Raw genomic sequence first — 22,640 nt, 5'->3', positions numbered from 1 at the left:
AGCTACCTACTACTCTATAAGAATTAAAACCCTAAACTATATATTGACCATATATTACCAGTACTAACAATAATATTACCAAGTAAAATTAGTACTAATTTTGATAATATTTTGTTGTAATTTCCGGCAATAAACCTCATATATAATTCAAGAAAAAGATACAAAGATTAGCTTTATTTTACAATATCCTTTAGCTAAAACGATGATCAAACACGAAATAATTCATGATTTAGTGCCCAAACAAGGTAGCAAAACCAACCATCTCCCAACCCCCACTTTCAACCCACCTAGTACTATAGGATCATCAGTCTGTCTGCACATGAACATCATCAAGCGCTTCAAAATGTTAATAAATATAAGACTAGATATCATTACCGTGCTTCAGAATTTTTCAAAATCGCCTGGGCAGAGGGCTATTATTTCTATCAATCACATTGAACTTCAAGGGAGTGGTCGGAACAGTAGTTTTCCTTGTTGTTTCGGCTGCTCCATAGTTTGTTGTTTTGTTCTTTTGATCTTCATTGCTGCTTGGCTTACTTTGTTGAGCTGATCTCTCCCCTTCCAACTCCCTATACCTTTGCAAATACCTTTTCAAAGGCTCGGCATAGTCATCAAATCCTAGAGTTGTCATAGCCCAACAAATATCGTCCCCATTCACAGTCTTGCGTTTCTCCTTGTGACACTTGTCCGAAGCTTCTCCAGTAACAAAGCTTATGAACTCGGAAACACACTCTTGCATGGTTTCTTTGGCTTCTTTGGAGATTTTAGCGTTAGGAGGAAGAATCTTCTTCATGATCCGCCCAACATTAGCTATGGGAAGCAACCGATCTTGCTGTTTCATGGCCGCATCTTGATCATCAGTACCCAAGGCAACACTAGCAGTACCAGAAAAATGGTACTTAAACCCTTCCCTGTCTGAATTATTGCCGCCCGTGCTATCAACCATCTCTATAAAAGAAGAGACCACCTTGATCCTCTCAAACACAGACACGTTGCTAATTAATTTCCTCAATTCTGGCTGCTATATAGAACAATAGAAGCATATATGTGCATCATGTCTATCTGTATGTGCAGCATCATCATCATCATCATCATCTAGATGGTAAAGGTTCCGCCACATGATAAAAAGGCACTTTCTCCATATAACAATAACATTGCAGTTTAGGTTTTTTTTCATAAACTAATTAGTAAATGTTTTTCTTCTTATTATGAGAGCTCCAATTAGTACCCTATTAAATATTAATTTGGGCTTACCCGCAATATCCTTTACTGTCTGATCTTTTTTCAAACCTTACCTACTTGTTCCAAATCCACAATGAAGTTTATTAATTTATGAAGGGCTAGTGCTTTAGGACTGCAGCATCTTAATTAATTAACATGACGGAGCTCATAATTTGGTTAGATAATTAACGATATTAATTATTATTTGCTGTGATTCTCAAAATTAATCTGCTTAAAAACTACAGAAGATGATTTATATTAAGTACTACTCTAGTTTCTGATCATATTACAATTGATTAATTAAAGCAGTACTTTTCAAAAACCCCAACAAAACAGAGCCATACAATTTCGTACGATACATGCATTCGCCAAAATAAAAGTGAAAAACATATAATATCATGATCAAATTATGGAGAATAACTAATATATATTGGTTACTTACTTACATATACATACATATATATATATATATATATATATAGGTATACGCATTCATTAATTAGACTTAGACTAATTTGGATATGATCAAAAGGTAGCAAGAAAATGAGTAAATTATATCCTTAATTATAATACCAAGTACTTAAAACCCTTCGAAAATGTATTATATACGATCACGAATGACTGTAAATCAATGTTTATCGCTATTTTAAAAAGGGGAAATTCGATTGGTTTTGTTCGAAATTAAAATAACTAGAAAGGATCGATTGAGGAATCTAGTTCATATAATTTCAGTACCTCTTTTTTTAAAGTTAGGTATGCCGGCTATGGGGTTTGTGGGAGTAATAGATCTACTTCCAAAGTTGGATCATTAATTAAGAAAAAAGACTCAAGCTTATCGATTACTAGAGACCAAGTACTACTGGTCCCCCCCACCCTCCTCCATGTTGGCCCTTAATCTCCTCAATGTTCCCAATAAGTTTGAAATAAGTTTGCTTAAACAATTCCCTTAATTTGAATTTGTGGATGACATATATGCACGTGTTAGGGTTACAGTCTAGATACAACCAAAGTAAGACCTAAAAAGAACTGATTAATTATAAATTAAAAACCCTAGCTAGTGTTTTAGATTTCTATTACAGGCTAACTTGATAGATCATGTACTCACTCCATACAACAGCAAATCATCCTAACTTGTTAATCTTTGTAATGTCATGGTCGGGACATAGAAATCTGGACTTGTATATAAAATGCCACATGACCAATCAGACTAGATCAAGCATGAGTGATTTCGAGCATTACAAAGAGGTCGCAAGGCCGGGACAAGTGGCAATCAGCAGTTAGCTAGATTAATGTTCTATTGTGACTTGGGATAAACTTTGTTATCTGGTTTAAAATTGTTTATGGGTCTTAATCATGACGATTTGCTTGATAATTGAATCATCCCCACTTTGATCTATATACTATGAATATGACTACTTTGTGATCTCATCTTACTTGGTCTGGTTATCAAGTGCCGGCTCAAAGGATTGATACTTTAATTAACTTTCCTTATTTAAATCATTTTCCTAATTATAATGTACCCTCTGGACTGTAATTATTGGATGCTCATTTTTTCACTACCTAATATCATGACCTCAGAAATCGAAGATTCGAGGCGAAAGGACGAGAATAAAAAGAGAGGGTAAGGAATAATTCACTTCCATAATAGTAGAGAAATTCGATTCGATACTTAATTAGAATATCTTAGAGTATTTTCAGAATGATTATAAACGTTAATTTTTGGTTTATTTTACTAATGCTATATATGTTTTGATCTTTTATCACTCGATCAAAGCAAGAAACATGAACTAGATTAGTAATTTAGTACATCATGATCATGTATGTTATGACTATAAACATATATACATCATGCCTATGCTTATATGGTTTGATAGTGTCCCATATATATGAGGCATCACTTGCTCAGTAACTGAAACTACGTACTATATATAGTACTTGTTGAATATTACAAAAGTCATTTGTCATGGTTTAAATTTGAAACCCCAGTTTATCCCTCTCTATATATGTGAACTCGCTCCAAAGCATATCATGTAGGAGCTAGCTAGCATATATATAGCTCATTAGCTTATAATTAACAATTAAATAGCCGCAGACAAACAGTACGCACTCTCCAAATTAAATAGTATCAAATGCCTGAAAAGGAAAATAATTTGATGAGGTGAACATAAAACTGACAATTAAGATGCTAAATTGGGCAATTTATGTAATTAATTACCACGTGCATGTAGAGATCGATCAAGATCAGCAAGTACTGGAATATTTAAAAATAAAATGGTAATAATAAATTAATTATAAAAAGAATTGATCACATGATCGATCGGAAGATCATATATATTGCCTCACCCCAGCCATGATCTGCAAACCCTAATCCCAATTGCTAGCTAGCATATTATATATATATATATATATATATATATATATAAAATAAAAGATAGAATATATCTACTCCAAATTAACTCCAGCTTGCTTCTAATTAATTCGATCCAGCTCATATATTAGAACAAAACATATCTATATATAAGAGAACAAACTAGCTATCCAACAATTATATATAGGTAATAAATAAGAAGCATTAATACTGAATTTTGAACGGTGAGAAAAAATCAGAAAAGATAGTGACTAAAAATATTCCAGGAAATTCCAAATTATATCGACACCTTTATATATATTATTCCCAACTTCCCTCAAAAAGATATAAATATATATATCACATGATTATGGAATATATCCCATTTCCAATTGTAATATATTAAACCACATCTTGATATATGTTCCAAGATTATTGCTTGCCACCGAAAGTTGCATTAGCCAATCTTCTGCATCTTACCGTACTTGTTGGCCTGAAAACCACTGTTTAGAGAACATGATATGTGGTCCTGCATGTTCAGTAAACAAGTAGAGGGGTTCGTTCCTCAGGCAGCTGGATGAAGAAAAGTAGGTCAGCAGGCCGAAAAACAATTATAAACACGTACAGACCCATGGATCTGATCATAACCTCGCTTTTAAAGCTTTTCGATCTCTATGACTTAAAAGTAGTACGTAGCTAGCTGGTTTATAGAGTGGTTTGGATTCAGAGATGAATTGAGATGGGTTGATATGGTTTGTGAATAGTAAAATAAAAGTTAAATTATGTATTATATTTTATGTGAAAATTTGAAAAAGTTGTAATAAAGAGATGAGATGAGTTGAGGTAAATTTTGAATGCAAACAAAACCGTTCATCTGAAAATAAAATTTTAGAGTTATTTTGCCTCTTATATATATATATATATATTAAGGAGCTAGCCCCAGTACATATGAAACAAATCTATAAATATATGGCTGAGATAGACGATCGAGAAATATATATGTCTATCTCAGCCATATATCTATAGATTTGTTTCATGTGTGTACTGGGGCTAGCTCCTTAATTAATTGATTCTTCCATACTCAAAACATTAATTTCTTTCCTCGTCCTTGGGTACTACAAATTCCAATGATGCATCCATCAGCTAGCTAGCTATGATCGATCGAAGTTCCACCTGGGGCAGGGGTACGTACTATCATCATCATAGGGCGGCATGCAGTTCAACCCTTTCAAAAGAGATATCGGTTGCGAGCTGTTATAAATGGTGATTAATAAGTCATACACTACCAAACTTACCATGATCTGCATGGTGGGTTGACTTCAATTTTGGATTCTCTATTAACACAAGTAGGGTACGTAATAAAGAATTTTCAATTAACCAATGGGTCTGGGCACTTAAATATAAGTCCCTGAAAGAAACTGCTCCTCCTAGCTATCTACTTTTACTAGGATTCCTCTCCATCCTCTTTCTTGCTCTAGTGGGCATCTTAGCCGGTCTATTCTAGATTTTTGAATCTAGCCGGCTTTGGAAGAGTGGGCTTTGGTCCCGTTCTAAAAGGGTACTTAATCATTATAAGGAACTGAAAATCTAGCTTTAATATGCGTCATGTTTCACTCTGTTCGATCGATCAGTGTTTCTTCAACCCTGATAAGTAAATTTGCATGCTAATTTTTGAAGTAAACCCTTTTTGTTATTGCTTAATGCCCAGTATTGACTAGAGGGGTGTTAAATCGTATTAACGGATCGTGTTCGTATCATGTCGTGTCAAGATATATACATTATATTTAATGGGTCAATTCGAACACCACTCGTTACTGAATACGAAATAGATTAACACGATACGACACGACCCAACTCGTTTCAACCCGTTTACATTAATGGATTGAACAAACCCGTTTCAATCTGTTTGACTTGATTGATTTTATATAAATATTAAAATATAAACAATATCTATAAAAAATAAAAAAACTAACTATAAGTACAAAATTACAATCCAAATAATAAAAATACTGACATTAAAATCTCAACAGTATCAAATATGATAAACACACAATTACACAAATATGATAAATATACGTTGTAATAATATTACAGTTACAATCCCGAATATAATAAACACACATTGTAAAATATTAATGTTACAATCCCAAATATGATATAAATGTAAATTCAAATTTTTTAACGGATCATAAGGGGTTATAATGGGTCATAACGGGTTTACCCGTTGTGTGGGTTGCATTAGTTAAGTTGGGTGCATTGTTTAAAAAATTTATGTGCTAGAACGTTGAATGTAGAAGTTTTGGAACGTATGGAAAGAGAAATTGCACTAATATTGTGTAAGTTGAAGAGTATTTGTCCACCATCATTCTTCGACATCATGGTTCACTTAGCCGTTTATTTGCCACGTGAGGCTCAACTTGTAGGATCAGACTAATATAGATGGGATGTATCCCATTGAACGGTTTCTTGGAAAGTTGAAATGCACAGTGGGTAATAAGGTCCGCCCATAATGATCAATTGCAGAAATATATATTGATGATGAGTGGCATACATTCTGTTCCAAATACTTCCACTGCGCTAACACAAGGTTTGATCGATCGGAAAGAATTTTTGATGTTGACCATGCAAGACAACGGAACGGATTTTCTGTATTTTCCCAACAAATACGTCCACTTGGTGCTCAATATAGTTATGATTTGTGTGAAAATGAGTTCGAGAAAGTTCAGTGGTACATGCTAAATAATTGCCTAGAGATAGAGAGCCACTTGAAGTAAGTTCAAATTAATTGTTAATTAATCATTGAATTTACTTATTAAACAATTATACAAATATACTTATTGTTTAAAATTTTTAATTTCAGTGATCATATTAACGTGCTGAAAGAACTGAGAGTAAATGATATAGACTAGAGACATGAATAGGAGTTCCCGAAATGGTTCAAACAACAGGTAATGACATTAATACAGATGCAATTTTGCACTAATATATTTAAAATAGAGATGATTGTTAACGGTTGAATGTTTATACTTTATTTAATATGTAGGTTGTACAAATGCATGCGAGTAATCTGAATGATATATAAGATGAACTATATCCACTGGCGTGTCGCCTCTCGAGACGCGCCACTCAATATTCTGCATGTATTTCTCGAGGAAGTAAGTATCACTCAATTGATCGAGAACTTTATAGAAAAACACAAAATAGTGGTATCCTTGTCAAATGGAGTCATGATGGAGACAATGTTGATTTCTGTAAAGTTATCGTAGATATAATTAGAATGAGATATGTGGGGGAGCTTGTGGTTTATATATTAAATGTGATTGGTAGGATTTAAGCAATCCTCGAAAGGGAAAATCCAGGATGAATATTTTCTGAGTATTAATACATAAAAAAATGATATGAACATGATCCTTTTATTTTGACTTCCCAAGCATATTAAGTATTCTATTTAGACGATCTTCAGTTCGGAAATCAATGGCAAGTAGTACAAAAATTTTCTCCTAGAAATATTTATGACGTTATCTCTGAGGCAGAAGGACAAGATGAAGAAGAAGATGATCCCTTTACTCGAGAAGTATACCAAGAGAGTCAACTTGCCTTTAACTTATTTGTAGATTTGAGCTAGTATGAGATGATTCCATTATATAGGGAAGATATTGAGGCTGAAATAGTTGAGGCAACAGTTGATCAAAGTGTTGAGTCATCTGAAATATCTACAAATGATGAGAGCGAATCTATAGATGAAACTGATACAAATGATTGACCAGTTTTGTATTCACATTATACAGTATCTCGCAATTATGCCACCAAAAAGGAAGGAAGTTCGCATCCCATCTCCACATGTTCCTGACTCTATGGAATAAGGTAAATAGCGAATACTCATTTTTTCAATTAAGATATATAATAATTGATACGAAATAAATAACTAATATTATTTTATAGTGATAACAGTACAATCTCGTCACGGACGAGACACTACTAGAGGCATGACGTTGGAGAAATATCGTAAAGTAGGTAAGATTAAGTTTAACATTCCTGACGAACATACTGGAGGCGAGAGACAACAAGTAGCTTGGCTTGTATTGCATATGAGTGCTTTTACACAGACTTATGCACCTTTCGCTACAAGTTCATGGCATAAAGTCTCATAATATGTGAAAGAGCTTATAAAGAAGGGTTGTTTGGTACGTAATATTTAAATAATAAATTTATATTGATATTATTTAATATTCTAAATAATAATATCTTTGTGTATATACTTTTTCAATGATAACTTCAAACTAAATTTTGGTCGGACAGAAGAATGTAGGACTGTCAAAGGGCTAATGTGTAATGTATTCTGCAAGTATAAGACGATGTGTCACGAGCATTACAAGAAATACGAGAAAAAGGAAGATGCATGCCAGCATCCTTTTCAAGATGTCCGATCTGAAGAATGAGAAAAACTTTACGACATGTTTGAGAATCCATTATATAAGGTAAATTCAATGAATTATTTATGTGTCATATTTGTAATTTTCACTTAGTAACTTTTACAACTTCTATGCAGGCGCGAAGTTCTATAAACAAAACGAATAGATCGAAGTTGAAGATTCTTCATCATACAGGCTCAAAGTCTTTCCATCGTCTCTCTCAGAAATTGGTAATGTACTCTTTTTTTTTTTTTATTCTATATAGTTTGTTTTTAATATTGAATTTATATCTTAACAATATCTATTGTAGAAAGAGTCAGACACCAATTATGATATGATAAAATTATATGCTGCATCATATATTAATAATAATGGAGAGTGGACTCATCCCGATACTCTTGAGAATTATGTAAGTATTATAATTTCTTTTAATTAAACATATTTAAATTATTGTGTCAATATTAATTTTATATGTTGTGTGTAGGATAAAATGGTTGTCCTCCGTACTGAAACTACATTAGATCATAATTCATCAACAAGTGATGTTGAAATTTTCACACAAGTTCTGGGTCAACGTTCAGGATATTTGAGGGGTTTGAGTCGTTGTGTAAAACTTTCAGGTTCTTCATCAACGTCAAGCACTATTGCCATTGCGTTAGAGAATGCAAATTCTAGGATCGAAAAATTGATTGCAAAACAGTATGAGTTAGAGGCTCAATTGATAAAACAAGTAGACATGGAGATGCGCATAAAACAACAAGAAGATCAACAAAGAGAGATGCAACTCCAAATGCAAGAACAACAAAGACAAATGCAAGTTCAAATGCAGATGCTTATGCAACAATTCAGGCCTCCAAACAATTAATTTTCATTGGAAGTGTTTTTACATATTGAACAATTATATATCATGTACTGATAATTTTATTAGTATTTTATTTATTTAAATTAGTTTAGTTTTATTTGTATTGAACAATTTGTAATGTATTTTTGAAATATAAATATGTATTTGGTTTTAAATTAGTATTGTTCATAAAAATAATAACCGTTCGAACTCTCATCAAACGTTCAAACATATATAAATTGAACACAACCATTCGAACATCACATGTTTTAATGTTCGAACGGTAAAAATGTTGCGCGCCGTTCAAACGCTTTCGAACAAGAAATTAACTGTTTGCGTTCGATCATCAATTTTTTTGTCCGAATATTTTTTCAAGTGTATTTGGTCGAACAGACTGGTATCGATCGACTGGCCATGAAGTACCCGTTTGAACAATCCCTCTTTGTTTGAACGTTATTTACGCCGTTTGAACGACTTTTCGAGATGAATTTAAATCGTCCCAAAAAAACAAATTCGTTCGAACGTAATCGATCTGTCTAGCTCAATTTTGTCCCAAAAGATATTTTTTGGGATGAATTTGTGATTTTCGTACCAAAATACCTTTTGGGACAGTTTTATTGGGACGACCTTGGGACATATTTTTTTCGTCCTAAAAAATATTTTGGGATAAAATGCTAGTCTTTTGAGACGAAATTTTTCATTCTAAAAGACCTTATTTATTGTAGTGAGACACATGTACTATCTATACATGGATAAAAAAAAATATGTTGTGTCTATCTTACATTAACATTAACAACTATAAAGTAAACCAAAATACATCGTATACAACAAATGTATTAAAGATAAAGGCTTTAAAAGTCAAGCTCCGGTCCCCAAAGTGCGCTATTTATTAAGTAATTAATATTAGGTGTGTGCATATATATATATATATATATATATATATATATTGACTGACTAATTAATATTAAGTACTCAGGGTCAAGAGCATTATTTTTGAATAATTAATAAGAATTAGACCTTCCTTCTTTTCAGACTATATAATTTTATGGATACCAAAAAAATTTGAGATGATAAAAAAAAAAAAAAAAAAAAACTGGCTTTATTAATTGTCAACTTTTCCTATTAAATGTACATGTGCTATATAGCACACATGGTTTTACCAAACCGTGTGATCTTCCCCACTCAAACAATGTAGGTTTTATGCGAAGAAGATTCGGCTAAGCATATTAATTATATTCGGCACAGATAGGAGAAGATGGGTCTAAAATCATCATGTTAAATGAGTTTTGTCATTTCATTTCTTATAAACTTTAGAATTGTACGTAAATGGACTTATATAGAAGCTTTATTTGTTAGGATATTAATTAAACTAACATGCTTAGCAGTAATCCTTCTTTTCCGTATATGCAAACTCAAAGCATTAGTGTTTATGAACAACTAACTTTTAAACAAATAGAATTTTGAACTTACAATTACATAGATGGAACAGCTTACCATTAAAATTCCAATTTAACAAATTAATGACATCCAAATGATGGACTCACACACACACACACACATATATATATATAGTGAGAAATGCATAAACTTACATATGAAAGGCATTCAACATGCATGCTGTTCAAAATAGTTATTCTATTATCAAACTGATCATATGTAGAGCATACCATCCATATCACTTAAATAGTAAGATCTTATAATTTGTAAGATCCAAGTCTTAAAATTTATCTTTTAAATTAAATTATGTCATTTAAGTACTTTACTCTTTGTGCTGATCTACACACCGGCTTGAGAATATAATTTTTCTGTTCGAAAACATGATCAGCAAGCACTACAACAATTTTGAGCTTTTGGGATGAAATTATTTAGGAACAAACAAAATTTCGTCCCTAAAAGTCATTTTTGAGACAAAATTTAAATTTCGTCTCAAAAAATTGATGACTTTACAAAATCGTTCGAATGGTAAAATAACCGTTCGAACAGTATTTTCTGTGACGAATTATATCGTCTCAAAAAGTTTTTTCCTTTCGAACGGAAAAAAATACTTTCGAACAGTAAAATTTTGGCGGGGAAGTAATTTATTATGGCGGAAAAAGTTCACAACTATTTGAGCACTGCAATGTTTGAAAGATGTTTAATAAGACCTCTTTCTAACACAGTTCAAAAGGCTTAAAAAAATAATTGCGAAGTTTGAAGAACATTCAAAAAAACATTCTGGCATGCACGTTCTCAAGCATTTAAATTTGTAATGTTTCAATTAGGTTCAAGTGGCATTTAAAGTCACATGATTTGAACAAGCATGTAGATCCGGTGATATAAACATTTAATATCAAGCATTAGCTAGGTTAAATAAGACAAAAGGCTGCCACAGCCTTAATGTTGATGTTTGTCCCTTCTACACTCCCAATCAATATACTATTGCTGGATCGAAGTCAATAATATTAATTCTCTCATATTTCCTCATGTCCGTTAAAAAAAATGAGTCCCAAACATTCAATTCCGGCCGGGACTAGAGGCAGCATGTGATCATGCAATGTTGGACATCCATGTACATAGGAAAAACAGATCATGCTAATAGGCAATTTCTAGATTTTAAAGGTAGCTAACTCTACGTATGTTCTTCATAACACTCAAATATATATATATATATATATATATATATATATATAAATATAGGGGCGGAACCAGGAGTTTTTTGTTGGAGGCCAACCGAAATTATATATATAAAAGCATGTAAGTTCTTATAGCTCCCCTCTATATGACTACACGTGCATTTCTAAATATCTATTTAAAGACTTGAAGTAAAGAATCAATATTGTAATCACTTAAAGTCGATTAGATAATAAAAAAAATTCAACATTGTTCTACAAATAAATAGCTTTTAAGAAAAGACTAAGAGATTTTCTTGCCTATTATGAGATGTAAAAAAAAAAAAAAAAAATTAAAACAATTAGTGTGAGCATGTTAGATTTTATTAGTGACCAAAAAATAAGTGCAAGTATGAAAAAAATATTGAGAAAATAAAAGGAACTTGGAAAACTAAGTGTTAAGTAAGATTTTGGAAAATTTTTGGAGGGGTCAAATAGTCTTTATATTGAGGACATCTTAAAAAATTATTTATTAAAAAAAGGTTTTGATATAGATCTGCCCCCACCCCTAAATGTAGTACTACTTCAGTTCCTATATATATATATATATGTCATGTGTGTATAAAAGAAATTCTACGTGGAAGTCTAAATTCTACGTGGAAGTCTTGCACCACACACATCTACCTAATTATCAACGTGTTGTTTATTATTTTTGTCATTCTATCTTAATGTTTAAATATGTGTGTTTTAATATAAAGATAAAAATGACAAATCACATATTGGTTAGGTGAAAATGTATGGTATAAGACTTGATCAATATATATATGTGTGTGTGTGTGTGTGTGTGTGTAAACTTCAATTTTGTGTAATCGTCGTTCTCGATGCCTTGTGCCTCCTCGCAAATCCTTATTCCACATGCATCAAATTGCTGAACTTGACAAGAAGGCAACTGGTCATGGAGGCTCCAGTTGCCATGTTGAGATATAGGGATAATAAAAGAAGCCCATGTATATATAAAAGGCTAGCTCCCTTCTAAGGGGTGCAGTATTCTTTCCAGGGCCTCCTCCTTTTGTGGCCCTCCGAAAGCAGACTTACTTGGGTTGGGGTCTGCATAATTTCATGAGTCTTGTAATGTTTTCCATTCATATTAATGTCCATTTCAAGAAGGTCGAGCTTTACTTAGCTCAAGTATTTCTATCCAATATTCCCCATATAAAATCTAAAAAGTATCTATAATAATTAGAGCTATAAGTCAGTCCGTTCCGTGAGGGGTGATGGATTGAAATTTTCAGTCCATCATTTTCCCGGACCAAACCCAACCGAATACCCATAGGGACGATCGTAATGGTAGCTATCAGTTTGATTGGTCCGGCCTAATTATTTTGTTATTTTGTTTCATTTTTTCATATAAATTAATAAAACAAATTGTTTAAATTACTATATTAAAATTAAGTGAATTATTAATTATGTAACTAACTTATTAAAAATATTTAACTATAATTCTATTTATGATGTTGATAGTTACTAGTTACTAACTTAGACTTTACTCTTTAGTATGCATAATTATTAATAATATCAATAATTTTATATATGGTTAATGAATATTAAATAATTTCATTGTACATAGATAATTCATGCTTGCTTGCAACTTAGGTATTTAAAAAAAAATTACCTAAGTACTTCAATTAAGTGTAAATAGTAGAGTATGTGTGAATATATGATGTATTAACTATTTACATATAATGACATAAATTATCACATGATTTATGATTTATTATAAATTGATAGCATATATTATTTTATATTTTATATGATCAATAATAATAAGTTAAATGAAAATTACATCATTAACTTAAATGATTACTATATTAAATAATATATTAAATTATTAAAAATATTTTAAAAAAATAATTACTATAGGGGTTTGGTCGGGTCCGGTCCAAAATTTATAGTCCCCGGGACCGGATGGAATTTCTTCAGTCCACAATTTTTGGGATCAAGACCGACCCATGCAATATTCGATCCGGTCAGTTTTTTCGGTTCGGATCGAATTTTGTACACCCCCAATAATAATGATTAGTTTCCAAGATTTAACAGCTTTATAATGATTGATTCGGCCTAGCTGGAATCTAGACAACAGGTTCATCTAGGCAGTTACTCGGGTGAGGATTAATTCGGATCAAATAGCGATCATATACCTAAAGATCAAACGCCCATGAAAAATTACGTACATTTAAGAGATCCAAAAGAAAATCCATAAAATAAGGTCAAGAGATTGGTACTGGATTTAAATTACTTTGTGTTGGTAGTGGGTACCCTATGACCCATGTTGTGTCCACATAGGTGGGAAAATTATTATTTAACTCCCCACCACTAGAAGTTAATTAACTTCCCACAACTACCAGTACTTAATTTCAGGAAAGTTAATTAACCGTCTATGAGAAAACTCTTTAAATAAGAGTTTTTAAAGAGTTTTCCTTACATTAAAATTATAAGAGTGAAAAAATGAACGTACAAAAAAAAAGCTCTCCTCTATCTCTACAATTTTCTAGAGCAACCCTTGATCAACTTTTGATCTTGAAGCGTAGAATTATTTAAGAGACTCTAGTAGCCTCATAAGTGATATAGAGGTGCAAACAACAAAGTGACTTGGGTTGTAAGAAGAACAAAGGTCTAGGCTTGTGGGAATTTTGCTCTTTGAGGTAATTCGAATTTACCTTATTTAACTTGGTATCAAAGCCTATGCTGCTTATTTTCGTTCGTATGAATATGATTACAAGTTGTTTGATGCTTCATAATGAGTTTAAAAGCATCTAATTGATGATATGCCATGATTGTTTGTGTTTCAGATTTTTTATTAGAGGCTACGGTATGACATATTTAAAGTTGAATTCTCTACATGAAAACATTCTTTATAATGTCATAAACATATCCCTTAAATTTGGTGAAGTTTTGTTGCATGTAGAAGAAGAAATCTGAAACCCTAATTTTAAAATTCATATTCGAACCTTGAATTTGACCCAACTTTTAACCAAACAAATCTTATTTTATATGATTAGAAATTTGGACTCATAAGCTTTAAATTGACATATTATATGCTTGATTTGGAGATAATATGAGTAAGTTATTGTCAATTGAAAATGGATATCGAAATTGGAAAAAATCAAAAAAATTGATTGAGGAAGAACATGATGAACAATAATTTTTTACCAATCCCACTCTCGGCCTTAAAGTGTAATCCACCCTCGCGCTTGGGGTGTACTTTTGCTCACTTTATCGATACACATATACATTAAGATGACTGAACTTTGTATTTGGATATCGGTAAACACTAAGAACGACAGAGGTGATATATACTCTATGTTGCAACAATTGAAGCAGAGGCAAGACAACCTCTAGAGCTAAAACGAAGCCTACATGCTAAGGAGGCGCGTGCAGCAGCTTCCAGTGTCCATTTTTTGTCACGTGTGGCACGTGTACTCTTGTGTTGGTGTCTAAAGTTAATTTTTATATTTATATTTTTTGTTATGGTAGAGAGCCAAAAAATATTTTTTAAATCATTTTTATTAAAATGCTTTAAAAAAAATAAAATTTGATAATAATAATAAAAATTATTTTTGGGACACTTGTCATACTTCATCAAGTCCAATTTTTCTGTTTTATGAACATTTATATAGATTATTTGTAGATGCATGTATTGAATTGATTTTGTAAATATACGTCCATATTGAATGTGTCCTAGATTTGATGACCTATTAAACCCTTCTCATTAGGTGAAAATGTGGGTTCTCTATCCATTGAACTATCATGTATACATTTATGATTAGATGTTTGAGTTCATTATTTTTTAATTAAAATTGATAGAGTTGACAATGGTAATTTTTTGTGCTCATGTATAATGTATATATTTATTTTTATGTGAATGGATAATGTGTAGTTTATAAGTATATTGATGACATGGCATTCCTGTTTATTTATTTATTATTTTCCTAGAAGAATTGTAGTAGAATTTTCTTTGAAAATGTAATATTGGAAATATAATTTTATTATTGAGGCCATGTAAAGGGTGTGCTTCACATCTATTGATATACTTCAAGCTTACCTTAACATGATGCACCAAATTCTGAAAAGTTAAGAAGTTCAGGTAAGTGGGGTTCCTATATATACTAGACTTTGCATAAAAATAAAATGGGCTAGGGTTGATTTTTGAAAAGTATGCATGTTTTGTTATGAAAAGAAATTTGAACTACCTCAGTTATTTGTTCTGCATTACTCATGAGATTCTGTTTAAGAATAAAGTATTTTTTTGGTTTGACTGGTGTAGACACGAGCTAGTTTAATATTTTATTTTTGAATTGTGCAAAAGAGAGCGAATATGAAATTTTGGGCATAAATTATGCTTTTGTGATCTGATTCTGTTATGTTCTGAAGATTTTTTTGTACTCTGATATGATATGATGTGATTTCTAAAAACCTCTGACATAACATTCTGTTTCTATTTTTGTTCCGTTCTTACCTTACCACGGGTGTAAAACTGTGGCCTCTGTTCGGGTTGGTTCCAACTTTTCTATTTCTGGTGTACCCACTTTGGAAGCAAAGTGGTTTTCTACATGATCTTTCTTGTGTGCACACTCGGGGTTTCGAGAATAATAAAGAGAAGATTTACATTTTATTTCTGTTCGGTTGGTCGCTGGGGTTTTCACAACCCTACCACGGGGGTTAAACATGGTCTCTGTTCTAATATGATAATATAAGATGCGATGTTTCGGTTTATGCTATGCCAAAGGGATTTTGATTATGAATATTTTTGAACTTTCGCTCTGATATTTTTTATAATATTCTGATTATGCATTTTGAAAGAAAATGTTTTATTCTGCATTCTGAAGAAAGTATTTTGTTCTGCGTTCTGAACTTTGTAAATGCTCATGTTTACACACTAGTATATGTTCTCTGCTTACTGAGTTGTTGATAGTTTACCCCTTATCTCCAAATATTTTTCAGATAATTTTGATGGTTAAGCTGAGAGCAAGAGTATGAAGTTTTAACAAGGTGTGATGATCGTAGAGGAATAAGTGTTCGAGGGTACAAGTATTTATTTGAGAGTCATAGTTAGTAAATTGATTATTTTGAATATTTTGATGTGTTGGGTTAAGGATATTTTTGAGTTTTTGGAAAGTTTCTAATTTAATTTATTGAGAATTTCTTTGTTGTTTCGGTGAATGAACATGGATATTTGGGCTGAACAAATGAATTAATATTTTATTGAGTTTTCTGGATTTTATAGTTATAGTATTGGAATTGATATTAAGTATTAAAAGCTAACTCTTCGGACTTCCGAGATCGGGGCGTTACATGCTGGACTGCAATTAGGGTGATGACTAACACACTTATACAACTGTAGTTGGTTATTTGTTGTCTAATGTGAGTGTAACCCCGATCACATGTGCATTGCTAACACTTAGCTTACGAGGTTGTGGGAGAGATGTTGGACTATGGTTGGGGCAAGGGAAAACACACTTATATAAGTGCAATTAGCCTTTTGTAGCCTAGTGCGGGTGTTAGCCCCAATCACATGCGCGTTACTAACACTAGGTTTACGAGGTGGTAGGAGAAATGTTCAACTGCAATTTGGGTGATGACTAGCACAAGTGCAGTTTGCCATTTTTTGACTAATGCGAGTGTTGGCCTCGATCACATGCACGTTGCTAACATTCGGCTTACAAGGTGGCAGGAGAGATGTTCAACCGTAGTCAGACCAAAGGCTAACCTTAATCATGCGTGTGGTTTGGCTTTGGCTGCCTAGTGAATTAGGATGTTGCATGAAAGATAACATTTGAAAGAAAGCCACTTTATTGCATTCTTATGTTAAATGAAACAATTTAAGCAAAGTACTTTTTTAGATACTTGGCATTCCAAGGGTGGGGTAATTCTAATTTGTTCATATCCCTGAGGTGATATGAACTAGCCGGTCCCTCCCATCAAGGGTCCCTTATCCTTGCGTCGTTGTTCCTATTTCCCTTAGCACTAAGTCCCCAATCTAGAGTGACCTGGGCTTGACTTTCTTATTGAAATAATGCTCGATCCTCATTTTGTAAGTTGTGACTCTAATCTTTGCCTCCTCTTTTCTTTCATCTAGCAAATTGAGATTCTCCTCTAGTCCCCTGTTATTCACTTCCTCACAGTAGGGTCGAACTCTGTGACTTTGTATGCCAGTTTTCACCGGTATTACTGCTTCGCTCCCATATGTCAATGCAAATGGAGTTTCCCTAGTTGGAATTTTTATAGTTTTCTTGTACGCCCATAGGACTCGTGGTAGTTCTTCGGCCCATGCTCCATTTTTGTTTTCCAGTCTTTTCTTTATTATGATGAATACGGTCTTATTGGCTGCCTCAACTTGCCCGTTGCCCTAAGGGTGCCCCGACGAGGAGCCTTGACTTTTATTCCCAACTTTGCACACCAGTTGTGATATTGGTCATAATTGAATTGTCACCGATTGTATGAAATTATGGCCTAAGGTTTGCCAAACTTGCATTCGACGGTCTTTCAAATAAATTTGGTGATGGTGCTGGCTATAATTGTTGTTGATGCCTCTTGTAGCGCCCTCAACCCCCACTTGTGTTTTGGCAGGAGTCATAACGCCGAGATGTTGGCCGCTCGGGTTGCACACCCCTAAAGCAATGTGGAAGCAAGTGTGTGCGAGCATGCAATCTAATAGTGTGCAGTTAAATTGCAACATAAATTAAAAAAGGAAATCAGAAATACTAACAGTGCCAGAATTTAAAATTACATCACCCAACAAAAATCATAAGTCACCAATCTTCCAAACATCGACATAAAAATAATACCGTCATCCGCTTAAATTAAAAGCATCTAATCAACACTACACCAAGGGGAAAAAGGGCCCCCAAGTCTTCACTCCTCAGGTGAAGCCGAACCTCCAAGTTTATAATTATCCTCTGCATCAAACGTAGGTGGAGACACCATAATAAGATTTTGCAAAGTCTCAGTAAGTGAAACAAAGTCTAACACTCAAAATACAAGCAGATGGAAAAATAAAATCATGCAAAATAGAAAATATCAGAAAATCATAACATTTGCGATTTTTGAAAACACGAGTATACCCATTTCTCATGCAAGACACCACACAACTGAAGATCACATTCTTGAAATTGCTCTTTGTGCTTGTAGCGAGAATCTATTACTTGCATATATAAATGAGGCGTAGAGATTAGTGATTCCAACACTGAAATCTACATCCACAAGCAGATCTTTTAACCCTTTCTGTCAACTCTCATAGCAGATCTTTTAACCCTTCCACCTTACATGATGGGCTGCAATTTGCTATGGACTCTTGATTGGACTTGTCATTCCTGAATCGTTTTACGTTATTCAAGCAAATGCCCAAACTTGACCCATTGCACTGCAGGCCTCGACCCTATGGGGGGCAGGAAATTTACGGCAAACAATCTAAAAAGAAAAATACTATTTTTGGTTTTTGAATTAAAAGGGTTCGGGATTTGAAAAGATTTGTTTTAGGGGATTGGGGTCTTTTTTTTTTTGTGAATCAGATTGGGGTCCATTTATATATGTTAGAATTCTACATGAACTGGATTTTACAAAATTACACTATTTTTTTCTTTTTTTCTTTTGATAGGGTCCAATAAGGGCATGAAAAGCAGCCTTTCTGCTTTTAAAAGAAGACAAGAAAGCAAAAGAGTCAAGAACTACTGTTTTTAGTTATGTACTAAAAAAGTTGTCTTTCTGATTTACAAAAGATTACTACTTACAAAAGCCCAAACGAAAAACATATTTGATGGAGTTATTATTGCAAATATCGCTTATTATCAAGACTAAAATTCATGATTAAATAAACCCTTAATCTTTGTTGAGTAATGCTATTATGCAGCTCCAGTTATACCATTTATTTTGTCCTATTGACGTGATACCACATAAAAATAAAAATAAAAATAAAAAAATATATTGAAAACAAAATAACGGATGACTAAAACCTTAGATTACTTCTACTCATTTTATATTTATACTTTTTCTTAATAAACTACATGGCACAGTGCCATGTCAATAAGACAAAATGAGCGGTATAATTGGGGCGGCATAATATCATTTATAAGCACATTAATTAAAGAGGTCCTAATGGTACGCATGCACTTTGCTTATTAATTTGCTCAAAACAGAGAAGATTTTACAAAATAATAATAATAATAATAATAATAATAATAATATGCTGATCAAATCAATATTAATTTTTAAACCATCATTTTACATCAAATTGAAGAGGTGCATGTTTGATGGACGACTGTAAAATGCTAAAATATATTCTCCTTATCAATTTCTTTTCATTATCAAAACATGTCTATATCAAGGAAAAAAAAAAAAAAAAACAGACTATCCTTTTGTTTTTTTCCTACCGTACGTTCACATATCTTTTCAAAGAAATATAATATAATTATAAAAATATTATCAGAATGGTATATAATCCATGGCTGTCTTTTCCATTGGTTGTATCCACTGGGTTACTTTGCTTATGTCAATTAGCAACTGGATCGGTCTGAATTAATTATGTTTTACCGGCATCCAAATGCCATTTCAAACGTTTAATATCCAGTTTTATCATAATAAACAAAAGAAATTTGGTCTAATGCACATGATGTTGCAATATCTGTCTTTAAGTTGTTGTGTTGATGTTAGCTAGCTTCCTCAAATACATCGAACTTCATAGATACTTACTAGGCAACCTTTTTTTGGCGTGATTATAAGGATCGTTAATTATATTAATGTGATGGAGTTGATGATGATCATCATCAAGGGGGCATCTACATGAAAATGCCCCAAGAATTTTTTTGACTTGAGACTTAAATTAACGTAATTAGCCCATGCATGGATGATCATGATATATATTCTAATTCCTGTCACGTTGTTGTTCCCATGATTTATCGCCGGGCTGGTTGTTGTTAATTTCATTATACATATATATATATATATATTTATATATATACGTTTGAGGAAGCTGCAATAATTAAAGTACTACTCATGATGAAATATTCCTTGAAAGTTAAAAAAGGGAAATGGATAATATTATCAAAATGCAATGAATTAATTTGCTTACATATGGATGTGATCCGTGACAACAAAAATATGAAAAATGCATCATAAATTTAGAGATCTAGTTAATTATTTGTTGATCTCACGTATAATGACCCGTGAATCGTGATCAAAGTACTCAGTTTCTCTAGCTAATACACGTTGAATTAAAGAGTGCAACATTAAAACAATAAGTAGTAAAAAGATTAATGTTATTAGGTTTTTGAAAAATTAATAGTACTCATAAATCTATTTTGCTTTAGATTTAATTAGTTTTCACAATTGTCGAGGTAAGTTACCCTCGATCACGACATCAACAAGTTTGATAAGAATGATAAAAATTAAGATGAAAAATAATATTACTATATTATAAAATATTAGTTGATGTGCCAAGAATCATGCACGATAATATGATCACTATATCTATATATATATATATATAGACACTTAATTTCCTTAAAAATGATCATGTTTAAATTGAGCAATAGGCGGTAACGGATGTGATGAGGAGCATCATGAATCTCTCAACAAGGTATTCCCTTTTGTTTTTATTACATGAACTAATCATTAGTTTAGAATTCAAAGTGGAGGTCAAGTTGTTCAATCCTAAGCTGTGGTATATATTGTGTGATACAGATTGTAATTAATACTTCGTCAATTGTTGGCCGTTGGCTTTTAGGCTATAAGCTTGGCTTGTAATTAGCAACTTAAATATTGCATAAATGTGATCACTTTCCAAATGATTTAAAGGATTCTAAGACGTCAAATGCCATGCACTTATAATAATAATTATTAGTATGATCTTTGATATATATATATATACACACACACACACACACACGCATCATTAAGTATATATTATATAATTGGTTGGAATATTATTCACATGCAAACCTAGAAAACAAAGGTAACATCATCCTTCTATGTCTTCGCTTTATTAGTTTTAAGATTTATGTAGCGATATTCACTAGCTTGTTTGGTTCCTACAATGGATCATATGTATATATATATATATAAGACAATAAGATTCGGCACTGTTTATATTAACATATATATATATATATATTAACAACCGTGTGATGATCTACTCATGCATGCATGTATTAGGATATATATATATATATATATATATATATATATATGCATATAATATGCAGCTAATTGTCTGATTTGTGCAAAAAATGATTTTCCTACTGATTAATTTATATTAATTGCTTAATAAATACCTGTATATATTGATCCAACTAGCTAGTATTACAACGACTAATTTAAAAAATAAAAAATAAAACTGAGAAATAAAATGAATAAATTAAGGCTTGAATTATGATTGGATGCATGCCAAAATGACTAATATTATTGCAGAAATTAATTACCTTCCTTTGAATTACACGTTCTTCTCACATACATACATACATACATACATATATATATATATATATAAAATACATGATGATAGATAGAATCCTAGACTAAAAATTCCTTTAAAAAGCCTCAAAGTTTACATAAATACATGCCGATGCTAATATAATTAATAACAGTCATTTGAGAGGGAATTAATATTCATGAGTACTTATAATATTATATACTCCGAAAGTAGACCTAAAAATGGAAAATTATAATCATTATGGATCAGACATTATATATATATATATATATATATATATATATTTATCAATCAGACATTATATATTGAATTGCAATGATTAGAGAAAAGAAATTACTCAAAAAGAAAAAAGCGAAGGCAATAATTATATATTTATTTATTTTCTATAGAGCGCCAACTCTTTATAAACTAATTATATCTTAAAAAGTGGTTGCGTCCTATGCTAGCTTTTACCGTGAAAGCATGATCAGTGGCATCATTTCATTAAAAAGGCTGGCGCGCGGCAGCTAGCTGTTAAGGCATTGGTTACTCTTAGGCTAGCCTAGCTTTTGACCTAGGTAATTAATTAGTACTTGAGTAAGCTAGGTCGTTTAATCTTGCTATATTTCTCCTGATAGTCGCTACAATAAAATCGTTTATTTATAATTAATTATTTTTTATAAAAATAATTATTTTTTATTAAAATAAGTCTAATGTTATCGTAAATAATTATTTTTATTTAAATAATCTGTCACAAATACTCATTTTT

At 32.1% G+C, this 22,640-nt stretch overlaps 1 protein-coding gene across 1 annotated transcript; it reads right to left on the bottom strand.

Annotated features, from left to right (window-relative positions):
* Positions 1–269: 269 nt before the first annotated feature.
* Positions 270–977, bottom strand: LOC121259314 (nuclear transcription factor Y subunit B-1-like). The gene has a single exon (XM_041160860.1). The coding sequence runs from the start codon at positions 944–946 to the stop codon at positions 392–394; it is 555 nt and encodes a 184-aa protein (XP_041016794.1). The 5' UTR covers positions 947–977; the 3' UTR covers positions 270–391.
* Positions 978–22,640: the final 21,663 nt, after the last annotated feature.

This window comes from Juglans microcarpa x Juglans regia, chromosome 4D, assembly GCF_004785595.1.
Source record: "Juglans microcarpa x Juglans regia isolate MS1-56 chromosome 4D, Jm3101_v1.0, whole genome shotgun sequence".
NCBI classification, from domain to species: Eukaryota; Viridiplantae; Streptophyta; class Magnoliopsida; order Fagales; family Juglandaceae; genus Juglans; species Juglans microcarpa x Juglans regia.
Note: the sequence above shows the minus strand (reverse complement) of the source record. Positions and strands in the feature narration are given on the sequence as shown.

Excerpts from the sequence above, each read along its gene's own strand:
- LOC121259314 (XM_041160860.1), bottom strand. The coding sequence starts at position 946 with ATGGTTGATAGCACGGGCGGCAATAATTCAGACAGGGAAGGGTTTAAG.